The sequence below is a fragment of the Pelmatolapia mariae genome, linkage group LG7 (assembly GCF_036321145.2).
Source record: "Pelmatolapia mariae isolate MD_Pm_ZW linkage group LG7, Pm_UMD_F_2, whole genome shotgun sequence".
NCBI lineage: Eukaryota > Metazoa > Chordata > Actinopteri > Cichliformes > Cichlidae > Pelmatolapia > Pelmatolapia mariae.
In genome coordinates, this window is record NC_086233.1 from 25,196,620 (window position 1) to 25,212,775 (window position 16,156).

General features: G+C 39.8%; 1 protein-coding gene and 1 non-coding gene across 2 annotated transcripts; one reads left to right on the plus strand and one right to left on the minus strand.

Annotated features, from left to right (window-relative positions):
• Nucleotides 1-5,032: 5,032 nt before the first annotated feature.
• trnad-guc (transfer RNA aspartic acid (anticodon GUC)) lies at nucleotides 5,033-5,104 on the minus strand. The gene has a single exon. It is a non-coding gene; the product is annotated as a tRNA-Asp (tRNA).
• Nucleotides 5,105-9,236: 4,132 nt separating this feature from the next.
• Nucleotides 9,237-15,400, plus strand: loxa (lysyl oxidase a). Its single transcript, XM_063480675.1, has 7 exons — nucleotides 9,237-10,028; nucleotides 10,333-10,441; nucleotides 10,901-11,032; nucleotides 12,496-12,652; nucleotides 14,422-14,517; nucleotides 14,622-14,737; nucleotides 14,855-15,400. The coding sequence occupies exons 1-7, from the start codon at nucleotides 9,413-9,415 to the stop codon at nucleotides 14,859-14,861; spliced, it is 1,233 nt and encodes a 410-aa protein (XP_063336745.1). The 5' UTR covers nucleotides 9,237-9,412; the 3' UTR covers nucleotides 14,862-15,400.
• Nucleotides 15,401-16,156: the final 756 nt, after the last annotated feature.

Sequence of the window (16,156 nt, forward strand, 5' to 3'; positions counted from 1 at the left end):
CTATGACAGACAGTTTTGCCTCTTTTATTCTTTTTATGTAACATCCCCTGATGAGGAATAAACGAACAGGACTGCCTTTCCTGTGTTACTGTTTAGGCTCAAATCGTTATGATGCTTGAAGGCCAGCAATGGCGAGGAATAACAACTCCCCTCCCCTCAAATGTGTTAAATTAATGAGCATGTTTTGAAAATGTAAGGAGCAGAAAGTACAGAGTTGTTTAAAAATGCAGAGAGTAAAAGTAAAAAGTTGTCAGAAAAATAAATACCCAGGTTTTCTACTTAAGTACAGTAACAAAATATTTGTACTTCGTTACTTCTCACCTCTTCAGATTGTAATAAAAAAAAGTATAGTCAAGTTTAATTTCAGCAATCTAACTGATCTGATTGTGCTTTTACTGTTTGTGACCTGTAGGTGGAGCCATCCTTCTTTCTAAACAAAATAATCACCTTAAGTGACAGTCAGACCTTCAAAGCACGCATCTATATGTATCTGTACCTGCCGATTTATAGAAATGGCCAAATTGATAAGACACCTCTCATTTATTTTTGTTTTTGTTTCATAGGAGCCAGATTGTATTGGAAATTTTTAAAGTGGTCTTGAGCAATAGTTGCTCAGACTTTTTGAAGTTCTTTCAAAGATTCTTTTTTATTGTTTTGCTTCTTTTTGACTGCTTTTTTACTCATTTTCAGTCCAGTCCACATACTTGGTCTTTTTCAGAGGAATATGCTTTTTGTTTGTTAAGTCAATTAATACTGACCTATGAATCGTTTAAACATAAAAAGGCCACTAACTCGAGGGATAAATCAATAATTTTGTCTACACATAGCAAAGAACTAATTTTAATTTGTATCTTTAGACACTTTTTCTTTAGACACAGATCATTTGTTCCCATTTCTATAGCTGAATCTAATAACACCGTTTTGATTCCCAAAGAGCAATTAGCTGAAAACTTGACATATCTCGATATGGTGTACAGTGTGTCCTTAAAACTTTAAGGAAAGTAGACAAGTGGAGGACAAAAAAAGAAAAAGTAGCAATCCTAAAAACACTGTCTACAACAGGTGAACAGTATCTAAAACTAATGTCCATAAGAAATCCACAGAAAAATCTGACACAGGACCTGAGAAATGTATCTGGCTCGTCAATTGATCCATCTACTGTTCACTTATGCTTCATCACAAAAGGTCTCGGTGGAAAGATGTCTGTAGAGAAGCCATGGTTAAGGAGGGGAGAAAAGGCTGAGGTATCCCACATTACACAAGAACTGGAGTGAAAGTCAGTGAAAACAGTCTTATAGAGCGATGAATCCAAACTTACAATTTCTTTCCAATATTGTTGTCAGTATGTATGGAGGCAGTCGGGAGAGAGGTACAACAGTGAGTGTGAGCAGAGGCTCTGTAATGGTTTGGAGCAACATTTCAGCGAGGGGTGTTTGGGCATCTGATTGTTAACAGCTTCATTTGCAGCCTGACAAGAATCCCAAACACACTATCGATGCAATAAAAGCATGCCTGGATAGAAACACACACAGTGGAACTATGCTATGAGTCATGGACTGGCCTCCCCAGAGTCCAGACCTCAACAGAGTGGGATCATATTTGACAGAGAAGAGAACGAAAGGCAGCCAACATCCAAAGAAGAACTTTTATTTTCCTTTAAGAAGCCTGGAGAACTATTCCTGAAGACTACTTTAAGAAATTTTAAGAAAGCTGCCTAAGAGAGTTCAGACTGTGCTGAAGAATAAAGGTGGTCACACCAAATATTGACCTTCAAACTCACTAGAATTGTACAGATTCTGTTTTGGTTTTTAATTTAATTCTCAAAAACCACTCTTTTAGGTGGTTTGCACTAGTTTGTGCAAACCGAACCCCTTTATGAAAGTCAAAGCAAATCCGTGGCATAGCAGAAATGATCTCCTGCTGGTTGTTTATGTTGCCAGGTGAAAAGCTTAAACTTAAGTATGAATGAGAAAAATAACGTGTTTATTTGCTGATTTATTGATTTGGTTTTGTCATTGTAAAGGTATCACAGAAGTCTAACCTGCCATCATGAGCTGGATGTGATGGAAATGACAGACGGGCTAACACTTACTTGGTAAGACTTACACCTGTGTTTAGCTTACTGCATGTTTTCCAGCCCACCTGGGCTGCATGTGTTCTCACTGCGGGAGGAAAATGGAGTATACAGAGGAAAGGGGGGTGAACGTGGGAAGAAACATGCAAACCTGTACAGGGACGAGGGACCGAGATTTACACTCAGAACTTTCTGACTTGTGGCACCATGTTCAAAGTTCAACAGTGCATTTATTCCCGATTTTCTGATGCTTTATTGCTCAGGAAACCCTCAAACTTCAGCAAAATTAAGCAAAGACGTCCATTAAATGAACTTAGCCTTCTCTTTCTTGATAAATGACATGTAAACAGTACGAAGGTGGATGAATAGTGGTTTACTAGACTATGATTACAAAGTGGAAGCTTTCTCCACAGACAGTTATCTCACCCCCACTGTGGCTGCACCCAGCTTTACTTTACTGCTTTTCATCTGATGCCTTGGCATCCTCCTCACAACCCAACTTTACTGTTCTAGTTCACTTTCACTGCTCTCATAGTTTTCAGTCAATTTTCAGTTAAAAGGCTCTAAAAACCAACCATATCCCATCTGCTCAGTACCAAACAGCGTGGTTAGCAATTACCTTGCGGAAATAGTGAACTATTAGCAGCTAATGAGAGAGCTGTTTTCTTTGGGTGTTAGTTGACAAAAACAAGGCAAAGTATAATTTACCAAAAAAAAAGCTAAATCACATTATTTCAATAGCATAGTCTCCACCTTTGCCCGAGTCCCAGTTAAAGTCAGATCAGGGATGTTGATTAAAGTGCAGTTTCAGTGTATTCACCAAACAATAACTTGCAGGATTATTAGAAACAGCTGTTTCTTGTTGTGTGATTCAACAAACAGATCCCTTCAGAAATAAAATAAAAGCAGATACTGGGAGTGAGAAATATAAATCAGCATGAGTCACTGCATAATGTAAAGTTTGCTTGGTTCTGTCTTGATAAAGCACTCCTCCTCCTCCTCCTCCTCCTCCCGGTTACAAAAACGGCAGTGTATGTGCAGATTGCCACGTAGTCCACCAGACTGTGTGTGTTTGTGTGTGTGTAGTGCAAGCCCCAGCTTGGGTGCTCCAACAGTAATGGAAACCCACCATTTATGAGAGAGGAGAAAATATTTGAATTGTCTGTTTCTGTCATAGAGGTCTGAGCTGAGCTTTTTTCGATGAGGGAGGAGGGGAGGCCTGAGTGTAAATCTGAGAGTGTACAAATCTGTGATCAAGAGCAGCAAACTGTTGTGGGACTGAAGGTTGGAATCCTGGGAGCAGAAGAGAGGAAGTAGGCTTTAATTTAATGTGTGTGTGTTTGTGTGTGTGTGTCTGTGTGTGTGTGTGGTCCTCTTTCACTGCGATGAGATCATCAGGATGTCATGAAACTGAATGCAGGAGACATTTAAGAAAGTTATATTCATTATAAAGCTGAACCTGGATTTTAAACATGTTTTAAGGACTTATTTAAGTCCCAAAGTACCTCTGTGGGGATTACATCATACTAGTAGCTTCTTATAAAAAAGAATCAGACATAAGTACAGATGTTGAGTCAATGATGGCACTGAAAACTGGTGCTGATTTTTGATATATTTAGCATTATGAAAGTGTCTTTTTTGTGTTTTACACAGTGGTGTTATTATGCAGGAGTCTGTCCCCTCCTCCATATTCTGCATCCCAGACGTGGATTTTTTGTCAAATTCTTTTAGCTCAAATGAGTGCCCAGAAAGTCAGGAACCGGGGTGAATTCCAGCGACGTGGACAAAAGAACTGGGTTAATTCCTTGCAGATGTGTCTCCGAGCTGTGTGAGCGAACGCTGCGCTGCCCTCGAAGGAGGGAGAGAGAAGAAATTTCAATGAAATATGAACAAAATACATCAGTGACCTAGTACAGCTGGTTCTGGCTGTCTCTCCGGTGTTCCAAGGAAGGGAGGAGGAGGCAACCCGGGAACACGTGTACAAAGTTTTCACTCTTTGGAATAACTGTTGTTATGCAGAATGTATGTTAGTCATCCTAAAAGCAACAGCACAATCATGTCTTGGCTAAAAAGCGGGCTTTAATAGCAGATTTATTCTGGAAAAGATCCCAAATAGTTCAAATTCAAATGGTTAGATGGCATCTAGAAGACAAACTGAAGACAGAAAACATTTGCGCAACAGCAGTGGATTATATTGCTGTTGCTGCTGTAGCTTTTTCATAAGAGTTTGCTTTTCTATCATTTAATGACATCGCTTTTTATCCTGATTATTGTGAAGCCAGGTTCCATGTATCAACTGGATAAATGAGACTTTGGGACCTTCCTCTGTATCCACATGTACCTTTAGATCAACAGATTCACTACAAGGTCAATATACTTTTTCAAACTCTTGTAACTGGCTCTGACTCACAGTTTGCACAAGCTTAAACCTCCCTCCAACAGCGAGATGATGTGTGTCTGTCATTATCCAAGAACAATACGGCTGGCTTAACTGTAATTTACAGTATGATTCAATCAGTTTACTCTACCATTAAATCGAGCCCATTTTTAGCCTATAAAGTATTTTTAGCATCCATTTTTCTCTTTACTTATTTTATTTTACATTTAATTCAGAAATGTTTGTCAAATGTTTTTTTAAGACTCTTGAAATGTTAGGTCAAATATTCATAACTTAATATAGGGAAGAACAAGATGGCTAGCAACGGGACTGGTTAATGGTAGTTTAGGTCAGCCACGGACCGTTATATAGTTTGGTTATAATTTGGCTTTATTTCGTATTTAGTCACACGTCTAATCTTCATTTATTGTGTTTTTTATTTACTTGTGTTTATTTAATCTCCTCTAAAGCCTGTTTTGATTTGGTTTTTAAAATTAAACTGATGGACTTTTATTTTGTGTCTGCACATGGTGCTAAGTCAACTTCTCATATATATAGTTTTAAAAAAAAAAAAAATGAGCCTCCCCGTCGGGGAATCGAACCCCGGTCTCCCGCGTGACAGGCGGGGATACTAACCACTATACTAACGAGGATTAGCTGTTATGCTAGCAGCCGCATTGCAATGCTATTTGTGTCAACGAGAAGTTGTTTCCTTCCCATGCGGCGCTTTTTGCTGTGAAAAGAATGTGACGACGGTTCGAATTCTTTCTACATGTCTTCATTTTCATAAAGAGTCTGAGTTCGAATCATTATCACTGTACTATGATTCTGGTTATTACGTTGCTAACTATGGCTGACTAAATTCACCAAGCCATCGGAGGCACATGTGCAAACTGCTATCAAGAAACTGGAAAGCTGCCACTTCTCCAGAAGAACGAGTCCTACTAAAATGTTTTTTATGTGAGCTAGATGATTTATAACCAGCATAAAAATGTAAAAAACTGTGTAGCTTGACATCAGTGTTTTTAATAAATCCAAACAGAGTGCAGCATGGATGCACCAAAACTGCAATATCATTGTTGTAAATCACATATGCATTTATTTGTATTAATTCGAGTGCAATGCTTAAAAGAGTACCTACATGGTATTTTTTCATCTTTTTAAATGTGTTAATTTGATTTAAAAAGCAGCTTTGTGATATAGTGACACCTTGATGCAGTGCAATACATTATAACGACCAGAGAAGTTAAATAACGTCCTGTAAATACTCGTTAAACTTACTAAAAATGCAAACCGTAGTCTACAGTCCCATACACCAACACAAACCCTCTAATTCTAATGAGGACACATATGCAATCTTTCTTTTAGTATTTAGGTATGTAAACAACGCAAAGATGGAAACCAGCACAAATAAGCTTTACCGTTATTACTACAGTGTTTCTACTTTAGATACCTGAAAAGGTAGAAACGGCGGCTGTAAGCTTGACTGTTCATCACTGGCTTTGTTACCTGTTAAAGTTCAGGGCCTGGCTGCAGGGCTGGGGTCCACACTCTGCTTCATCATCACTCTGGGTTCTCTGCTAGCTTAGCGTTAGCTAACATGCTGTCTGCGCAGATGGTTGCAAAGAGTTGACGCTGTGTTAGCAGTTTAATGCAGTAGTTTCTCTCCTGGACGCAGTTTTCAGTTTATTAACGTCCTCTTGTCTTTTGTGCAATAAAAATAAAAGTAAAGTGCATACCTCCACTCTTGAAGACCGCCACCATTTGTCCTCCTCCTGCACACGCACTAACATCAGCTAATTGTAGCAAGTGAACAGGAAGATATATGTTAGATGTTTCTATCTTTCTGTCCACCTGGGATGCAGACAACTGAAGAACCTTTGTAAACCAAGTAACGACATAATTGTAGCTATAATGTGATTGCTGAATGTAATTACAGTAATGTGTTACTTTGTAAAGTGTTATAACCAAATCTGGTTACAAACCTTGGTACAGAAAACTGCTGATAGAGTTTCCTTTTAAGTTAGTGTGATGGACAGGGTAACAGCTGAGGTCAGGCAGGAGGCTCCGTGGACTATGATGTTCACAGACGATATCGTGATCTGTAGTGAAAATAGGGACCAGGTGGTAACGAGCCTGGAGAAGTTGAGGTGTTCTCAGGAGAGAAGAGGAATAAAAGACAGTAGAACAAGACTGAATACATGTGTGTGAATGAGAGGGAAGCAGATGGAAAAGTGAAGCTGCAAGGAGTAGATGTAGTGAAGGCAGGCGAGTTCAAATACCAGTGGTAATCCAAAGCAACAGACAAAGCACGAGAGAGGTAAATAAGAGAGTGCAGGCAGGGTGGAGACAAGTGTTAGGGTGATTGTTGACAGAAGGACCGCAGCAAGAGTGAAAGGGAAGGTTTACAAGGTGGCAGTGAGACCTGCTGTGATGTATGGTTTGGAGATGGTGGAGATGGCTGAAGGTGTGAACATTTCCATTGAGAATGGACAAGATCAGATGCCCAGCTCGGTTCGAGCAGTTTGGAGACAAAGTCAGAGAGACAAGACAAGAGATGGCCTGTACATGTGCAGAGGATAGTGGAGATATTGGAAATTGTGAATATGGAGGTGCCAAGAAGAAGGAAAAGAGGGAGACCACAGCAAAGATTCATCGATGTAGTGAGGGAGGACAATGCAGAGAGTTGGTGTGACAGAGGAGCATGGTAGTAACATGGAGAGATGGAGGCTGATGACCCTCTCCGGGTCTCTTAAAGGGAGCAGCTGAAAGAAGAAGAAGAAAATGTGTCACTGCTCAAAAGGTCCTAATGAGATTGGTTGTGAAGTTTAAAAACAACCTGGTGTTGTCATCCAAAAAGTGACTGGAAAATTGGAAATTTCACAGCCTTAAATTGGGCAGAGGAAAAGTGTGTATAAGGGCTTTTTTTGTTACTTTTATGGTGAATATGTACAACACCCTGTAAAGGTTGAAGATTTTCATAGTGCTTAACTCATCCAACAAGTAACACAAGTCATTTGGGGATGAAAAAAGAAAGAGAAAACAAGAAATTTAAATTACCCCCCCATCATCATCATCATCATCATCAATGAGGCAACCTTGAGGAAAACCCAGAACCCCCAAAATAACAACCATAAGCTGCTCCAGTGTTGGTGCTCACTTTCAAACAGATCAGACAAACTAAATTGCATTCAGGTATAAAAAGGTAGTGTGTGTGTGTGCGTGTGTGTGTGTGTGTGTGTGCGTGTGTGTGTGTGTGTGTGTGTGTTGTGTGTGTGTGTGTGTGTGTGTGTGTGAACTGAAATAAAGGTTAAATGTTCTAAATAGTCTTATTACCATTTTTTGTGACACTAATGACCGGCACTTAACTCCACAGCTGAAGGTAACTCCCAGGTGCAGATTTCAGTTTCAGCAACATTTTTTTTTTGCCTAATTTTCAGACACAGATTTAAAACCCATCAAGAACTAGAACTAAATCAAAGAAAATAAGTACAGGTGTAGAATTTGCCTGTCAGGTAACTTTTTCGGGTACTGTTTAGAGAAATAAAATGCAGTATTGTTTGGAGTCATCTGCTAGCAATAAGACACCAAATGATCTGTGATACAGAACATTTGTTTTTATTTTTTCCCGTATTCATTAAACAGCCGTATGTCACATGAAGTCTAATTCTTTTTTTAATGCTCTTTTTTTCCTTTTTTCCTCACATCTTGACTAAAATGAATCAAGATGTGTTGTGCAGCTACTTTGCTTGCTTGTGAACTTTGCGTTTTTAAAGATATATTGCATGCGTACATGTTGGAAGCATATATAATCTAATACAATCCAGATTCTTTCCCTTTAAATCGGTTGTTCTCATAAAACTTTGCGATTTGAGAAGCTGTAAAATCCTTGTGACCGTTTACTGTGGTTTAGCAGCAGGCTTCCTGTGGTCAATTGTGTAGATGCTAGAAAGAATTTCCTAGTTTGCGAGAGAGAGAAAGAAAGAACCGTGGATTAAGTTTCCCAACATATGCATTATACATCTGGTGTCACCACCAGGGCAGTGATTTGACTAGGCTGCAGCAAATGACTTGGATTTATCAGCAGAAGAACAGAGTTTAGCAGTCAGCCGCCAGACACAGTCAAGCAGATATCAAGTATCACTAGAGGTTCCTCGGGACAGACTAATTGTGACTTTTGCAAAAAAAACATTGCATGTGATGTGTGTTTCACGTTTTCAGCAAAGCTCCAGTGCAGCTAGGGTTGAGGTTGGAGGGTGGATATGTGGCAGATGGTTTCCCAGAAAGTGTTGCATGGCCATCAAAGAGTCATGTTTAGGTTTGAAATTCTCCTATGAAAGAAAAATAATGGATGAGTGGATAAAGTTTTGGCACAGGGTGTTGCAGTATGTTTGGGAGTTCATCCAACAGTCAGGACAAAAGTTTATCATGACTTTTTATAAATCTGGCTGGAAAAAGAAAGAAATGGAGACAGTATAGAGACATTTCAAAGAAATGGGACATATTATTCATCATGACTACAACGAAATGGATTCACAAAAAAAGCTTTCGTCTGCTGCTGTGTCTGTGTGATGCACAGACATAAGTGTTTGCGCTTTGTGCTGAAGAAAAAAGGTTTTACTGCTGTTAAACTTGAAAGACTGAGCAGTTATCAAACACTCTTGGCTGGGCACGATCACACTTCCAGTTGTTATATGAGCAGCAGCACCAGACTTGTGCAACAGAACCAGCAACTCCAAATGCTGAACTCCACCTCCTCGTCATCATCATCGCCGTCGTCTCACAGAGCGCATCTGCTGCAGGAGGAGAGCGTTATGAGTTTACACGGATACACTGAAACTTAGCTTTTCCTCACTGCTCACGGAATATCCTTCAGACATAAATGAAGGATAACTGAGTCAAAGACAACCTCGTTATAACAGTCGCTTTGTCACCGTCGGTTTCCTTTAACCGTGTGCACAATGGAATTGCGCGTGTTTGGCACATCGCTTTACGCATACTCCTGGGTCTATTTATTTGTTTTCATCCTGCAGGCTGCTCAGTCTCAAAGGAATCCGGGAACACAGCAAGGGAATGACCAAAGAGGGGCCCTCCGGCAGACGCTACAGTGGTCACACAACGGCAAGATATTTAGCATTCTAAGCCAAGGGTCTGAGTATCAGCCGGCCAGACGCAGGGGCGCAACGCAGGAGCAAGTGCAGGAGCGACCTGTCACAATCATCCGGGATGCGGACACCCAGAGACAACCGGTGGCCCAGCAGCAGCCTCCCCGGCCGGCCTCCAACCCGCAGGGCCAGCGCAGCCTCCCGCTGCCGATCCAGAGGCTCGTGAGAGGCCAGGAGCACCGCCAGCATCACCAAGCGCGTCCCGGTGGGACAGGGACGCAGAGGAGCCGGAGAGTAAATGATACCCAAGAGCAGGTCGATGTCAGGAGAGAAGACATGATGGTGGGAGACGATCCATACGATCCCTACAAGTCAATTGACACCGATAATCCATATTACAATTACTATGACGTTTACGAGAGACCGAGGGAGAGATCGAGACCCGGATATGGCACAAGGTATCATCAGTACGGTAAGAATGGGAAAAGTGCCCTTAAGACATTTAAATTAGCAGAAAGATAGTTGTTAAACACAGAGTGGAGCAGGGAACTATATGAATAGCTACTATATCAAAAGATTAAGATTAAAATATAAGATGGAAGCATGTTTCATATCAAAAACAGTCACTCAAGTAACCAGTTTGTCAATTAGTGCCTCTTTTGCCTCTAAATTTCAGCATTTTTTGCTTTTTATGTGTGAAAAGTTTCCTACTTGTTGATCCGTTTTTATTGCATTATAATGGAGATTATGTGTCATCATTATGTGGTGTATTGTAGGTCTCCCTGATCTGGTTCCTGACCCATACTACATCCAAGCCTCGGCCTACGTCCAGAGAGTCCCGATGTACAACCTGAGATGTGCGGCTGAAGAAAATTGTTTGTCAAGGTAGACTGCTGTCAGGACAGGTCCACGAGGAGGAAAAAAAAGTGAAAGAAAAAAGCGCACCCGCTTTTGAGTGTGATTCAGAGAGTTCTCAGCCATAACAACCACTTTAAAGTGTTTGTGGGTGAAAGCTGCCCAGTGGGAGCATGAGATGAGGTAAAATTAACCAAATCCTGCAGCTGATGGTGCAGAGGGGGGTGGTGTGGAGGATTTCTGTAAAAGTTTAATCATAGCCTCCTCTGGGAGAGAAAGCCTGAATGGTAAACACATTATTGAAAACTAACCCAAACAACCACTTTGCCTTTTAAAAAAAAATTTCCACCCACCATTTACACATGAACTGGCTCAACTCAGAAGAGGGTATGTAGCAGGGAAAACAAATCTTAGTGACATCACTGTGTCCACCTATAATAGTGTTTTTGGGGGGGTTAAAATCTTTTTATCTTTGTATCCTGTCTACAGTTCCGCCTACAGAGCACGAGACTACGATAGCCGCATGCTGCTGAGGTTTCCTCAGAAAGTCAAGAACCAGGGCACCGCAGACTTCCTCCCCAACAGGCCACGTTACTCCTGGGAGTGGCACAGCTGTCACCAGTGAGTATAATGTCATGCCAGTGCTGTCCACCTCATCGTCACTCAGACAAAGAGTCTCTGTGACATGTCGTTGCATTAAACTTCCCGAGTCCAAACTGACTTTATGCGCTCCTTTTTGTCTTCATGAGACAATTGTTAAGGTGTCTGCACTGCAGTTTTTCCAGGTATATGAGGTTTCCATAAACCCAAAGAACCAAAAAAAGAAAAAGACACACATGTATAGAAAAGCTTGAGATGATTGTTTCTCCAGATACTGCAGGGGGGGAGATGAAAAGTGGTTTGATCCAGAAAATATTCAAATATTAATGAAATTCTCAGAAAGAAATGGGTGTTTGGATGCATTTACAGTACATCTCTGCTTGACTCTGCATGCTAAATAAGAACATCAGAAACACAGCTGAAATATCAAACATACTGAGTGTATTAACATATAAATACATGAACTTAGGAGGGATTTTTAAAAAGACATTTAAATGAACAAAAATCAGCTCTAAACTCAGTCTGGGAATTCTGCCCTGAGTGTGAAGTGAGAAGCTTTGGAAAGTCACGTCTCAGTCCATCCATCAATCCATCGACACTTCTTCTTCTACTTCCAGGCTGATGTTTATCAAGACTATGATTTAAAGAACAGGGGCGGTGTTTGGACATTAAAAGTGTTTTTCAGCAGATGCTACCAGAATTACTGGTTGTCTGCTGCAGTCTGCAGTTGTGGTATGGCACCCCCTGTTGAACCACAGCTGTGTTACTTTTGGCTGTTTTTATATTTTTGCAGAGATTTGATATCTGGAACAACGTCTCAACACAAGTTTTAGCTGTATCTTTAGGCATTTGAAGAGGAAATCTTCTGTTTTTTCAGGCTCAACATTAAGACACGAAGAACCTGTCTTTTCAATCTAAATCTAAAGTAGCCTAATTAAACATTTCATTCATTTACATCTGCAAAGTCATTAAAGCTGTATGACGAGGATATTATGCCCAAAAGAAAACCTGCTAGTATTTTTGTCCCATGTTTGAACTTACAGAAATGTGCCTGGTGTTTCCAGAAAAACTACCTCAGTCCATAGTTATGCTGTGAAGCAAGCGGTCCTCTGAGCGACTCCCCAAGATGGAGCACTTTTGACAGAGAGCCAGGAAACCGTTTATGTAGACTCTATAGATTTTTTTCCGTGTTTTGAAAGTCAGCTGATGTTAAAAACCAGATTGCTTTTGTTTCATTGAACAAACTCTTTCTTCCTGATACTGGAGGTGAACCAGATGCTTATTCCTATAACCGTCTACATGAGGAATAAAATATAGTTTTAGTCACTGTGACTTGAAGCCTTTTGATCCAAATGTATTTGACACATTAGTCTGCGTTTATTGGCTCACGAATGAAAACCTTTGAAAACTTCACACCGATGTGAAGTTCACTGAGTTTAATGGCTTGTTTCTTCAGTTGCTGTCACTGTGCTGCTTTTCCACAGGCACTACCACAGCATGGATGAGTTCAGCCACTACGATCTGCTGGATGCCACTACTCAACGGTCAGTGGCAGAGGGCCACAAGGCCAGCTTCTGCTTGGAGGACACTTCCTGTGACTATGGATACTACAGGCGATATGCCTGCACCTCACATACTCAGGTCTCAGAGATAAGTGCTGTAAATGTAACTGTAAAGGTTGTACCTTACTTTGAAAAGGGTCACATGACAAGATTGCGCATACGTGAAAGGTGTTATACGTGGTGATACATCCACAGAGGAAGGAGAAAGGTGACCATCAGCACATTTAAGCACTTCAGAGTCTTTCAGGTTCATTGCTTTAAATTTAAAGGTCAGCTTCACTCTTTTGGCTCAGCTGCAGCAATTTAACGCATGAAAGTATTTAAAAATCATAAACTACATGTGAAATATGTACTAGCTACCATGACAACCAACATTACGATTTAAGAAGTCTCATTCTGAAGCCTTAGTTTGAGCCTATTGGGTGTTGCCTTCTTAGTTTTCTGAAAACTGTGTGATGAGTGAGGGGAAGCTACTTTCATGTGCAGTGGTTTACATGTTTACCTAACATGTAAAAAAATCCCCCATTTGAGACCATTAATAGACACAATTCCCTTAGGGGTTGCATGAGAAAGTGCATCTGGTGTAAAAATTTGCCAGATCGCTGATGCGCTGCCATCTGCTGTGGCAACATCTTTTAGAGAAGTGTGCAACTGTGAGATCACAAAGTAGCAGCTTGTTCATCATAAGGTAGCTGTGCCCTAAAGCACACCCTGCTTTATTGTCCTCTAGACTTTAATGGAGACCATGTTTTACAAGGTGACCATCATTTTGTATTTAATAAGATCGGAAACTAGCGGCTGAGTCGGTAAACTCCTCACTGAGTTCACTCAGGATACAAATACACATAGGCAGCAACGCTGTCTTCTGTAAAGAGATCTTTCTGTAGACAGAGAAGTCGTCTGCTGCCGCCTTTTAAAAATGAATCCAGGTTAAGCTACTCAGAAAGCGTTGGTTAGCATTTAGTAGAAAACAGCTCAAACGTTCATGCTTTATCTGCCAGATGTACAGCTGTTTCCTAACAAGTTCACTGTGTAAACAACTTGTTTTGGCTGCCTCTTTGTGCCACAGTGTACTAAATTTATCCTGTTAGAACAAAGTTGGAAAAAGTTTGAATTTTGCAACTAGCTGCTGCTTTACAAGCTCACTTACTATATACCTCTGTAGAAACCATAGTTTTTATTTTTGACTTGAATTTCATGGATTACTTTTTTGGTGGGAACTTCATTTTTATAGGAAATCACACTAACAGTAGATCTGTTATACTCAAGTATCCCAGTACAGCACAATTCAGTTTAAAAAGGTTTTTTTGTAATTCCTTGGCAGATTGCATTTATAAGAGACATATCTGTGAGCTCCCAGACTTCAGTACCTCTGATTCATTTAGATTCTGAAAAATCTGACGTATTATTTGGTTTCTTAAGTGTCTAAAAAGGAGAGTTGGGCTAACATAAATAAGCGCTGCTGTTTTCCCGAGGCTCCTGCGTTTGAGAGAACAGCTTTAGAATTTCTTTTCTGCATGAGCCAGTTCTGATGGAGATTTAATGATTTCCTGTCTCTCCTGATGATTCACCTGCATGACCGTCTGTGGTCAGTTTTTCAGCACGTTGACTAATTTTCCATCAGTTTTTTTTTCTTAATTTTAACTTGTATTTTGGTCTCTCTTCTTGTTGACATTGGATCCAAAATCACCTCCAGGATTAAACCAAAAATGTTCTTTTTATATACTGACGGGAAAAACAGGTTGAAATCAAATACTGTTTTGTTTTTTTGCATGTAAAAGAACATTAAATGATTTAATATAAAGTTTGCTTATACTTTGTTTTATATGGATGCTGTCCAACGTGCAGGGCCTGAGCCCGGGATGTTATGATACCTACAACGCAGACATCGACTGCCAGTGGATTGACATCACAGATGTGAAACCTGGCAACTATGTCCTGAAGGTTTGTTAGAAATACCACGACTTCCTCCCAAAGCACCTTTAAAGGAGTTTCATTTATCAATATTTCTTGTTTTACTAACAGATCTTTTACCATATTGTCCACAGATCAGTGTAAATCCTTACTACCAGGTTCCAGAATCGGACTACAGCAACAATATTGTGCGCTGTGATGTCCGCTACACGGGCAACTATGCCTACGTGTCAGGTTGTCACATGTCAACGTAAGTACGATGTCTGAGGTGACACTTTTAGTCCTAATATTTCTCACTGTCTCCATCGGTTATTGTGTTTTCATTCAGATTTTCACACAGAAACTATTTACGTGTTCACTTTTTTAGATATTAAAGAACGACAGTCATCCACAGCGGCTCAGCGGACACACTGTGTAAATGACAAAGAAGAGGACTGCACATGAAGGCATATAAAGCAACATAGAAAAACAGTTTTTTTTTGTTTTCTTAAGACATGCATTCACTTTAAAATGTAATCACTCCCAGTTTAGGAAAGAACAAGTAGGAATCATCTGATTATTATAGCAGCAGATAAAGTTGAATTTTTCTTTGCTTGTGTGGGAAGAGAAATCTTTGTTTTTTCTCCTTAATGAAAATCATATAACCTCAGCTTTGTTTTTTTGCTTTTTTTTTTTTGGAGGGGGGGGGGGTATTTTTCATAGCTCACTTCTGTTGGATTGTACTGTATGCTTGCCTTTTACTGCCACTTGTTAGAAGAAATAAAATCCATAAAAACATGAGCCTAAAAGAGAAAAATTGCAGCATAAATCATGTATATCACAATGTTATATTGAACCCAGTTGTTTAAAGGAAAATATATTTATATGCAACAGATGAAACTCTCTTTACGCAAGAGCTTTTGTTGAAACTTACTTGAATAAAACTGTAATATTGTATCAAAGTTTTAGGCTGATTATTGTGATCGTGGTGACTTTGTTTCCAACATGTATGTGTATGTTATTGTCTTTGATTAAGCCACTGATTCTTTTTTTAAAACTGGATAAAATTTCTGAAAATAGTAAAGAAAAAGCTGATTGTTTTAATGTGTGACACTAATATAAAGCAGAGAAAAGCAGCACAGAACCACTACAGCAAAACAGAGACTCTCATTTCTTCACTTTTAGTCTCTCTTATTCAAAATTACTGGAAAGATAGATTTCTATTACCTTCCTAGAGTGGTGAGCACCCATCAAATACACTCTTGACTGTTTGTAACACAGGCTTTGCATAATAAATTTGTAAGTCAATCTGCAATATCACTACTGAAAACACTGTGATGTCATGAAAGTTGTTTCCTGAGTTGGCAAATTTCCTTCAGTGCGAGGGAAACTTTCCACATGCTACACATCACGTATAACTGGTATCAGTGCCTGATGTCAGTGAAGTCACTCTTTACACAATGGTATATATATTTCTATGAGCATATATGTTTTCATGAGTTTCATGCACTTGCTGTAACGTTTCCTGGGTGACTCTGTTGTCAACACCATAACTAAAGGCTGGTTTAAAAGTACATATTAAATGACACACAATGAAATACGTCTTCATAGATGTTTGAACTGGTTAAAAGTATTGTGTATTTTACTGATAACATCGCTCAATATTACTTATTACTAGTTCATTGAGGTT

Bases quoted from the DNA above. Each gene is read 5' to 3' on its own strand.
- loxa (XM_063480675.1), top strand. From the start codon at position 9,413: ATGGAATTGCGCGTGTTTGGCACATCGCTTTACGCATACTCCTGGGTC. The intron at 10,029-10,332 runs GTAAGAATGGGA...GGTGTATTGTAG, and splicing joins CACAAGGTATCATCAGTACG to GTCTCCCTGATCTGGTTCCT. The intron at 14,518-14,621 runs GTTTGTTAGAAA...TATTGTCCACAG, and splicing joins CTGGCAACTATGTCCTGAAG to ATCAGTGTAAATCCTTACTA.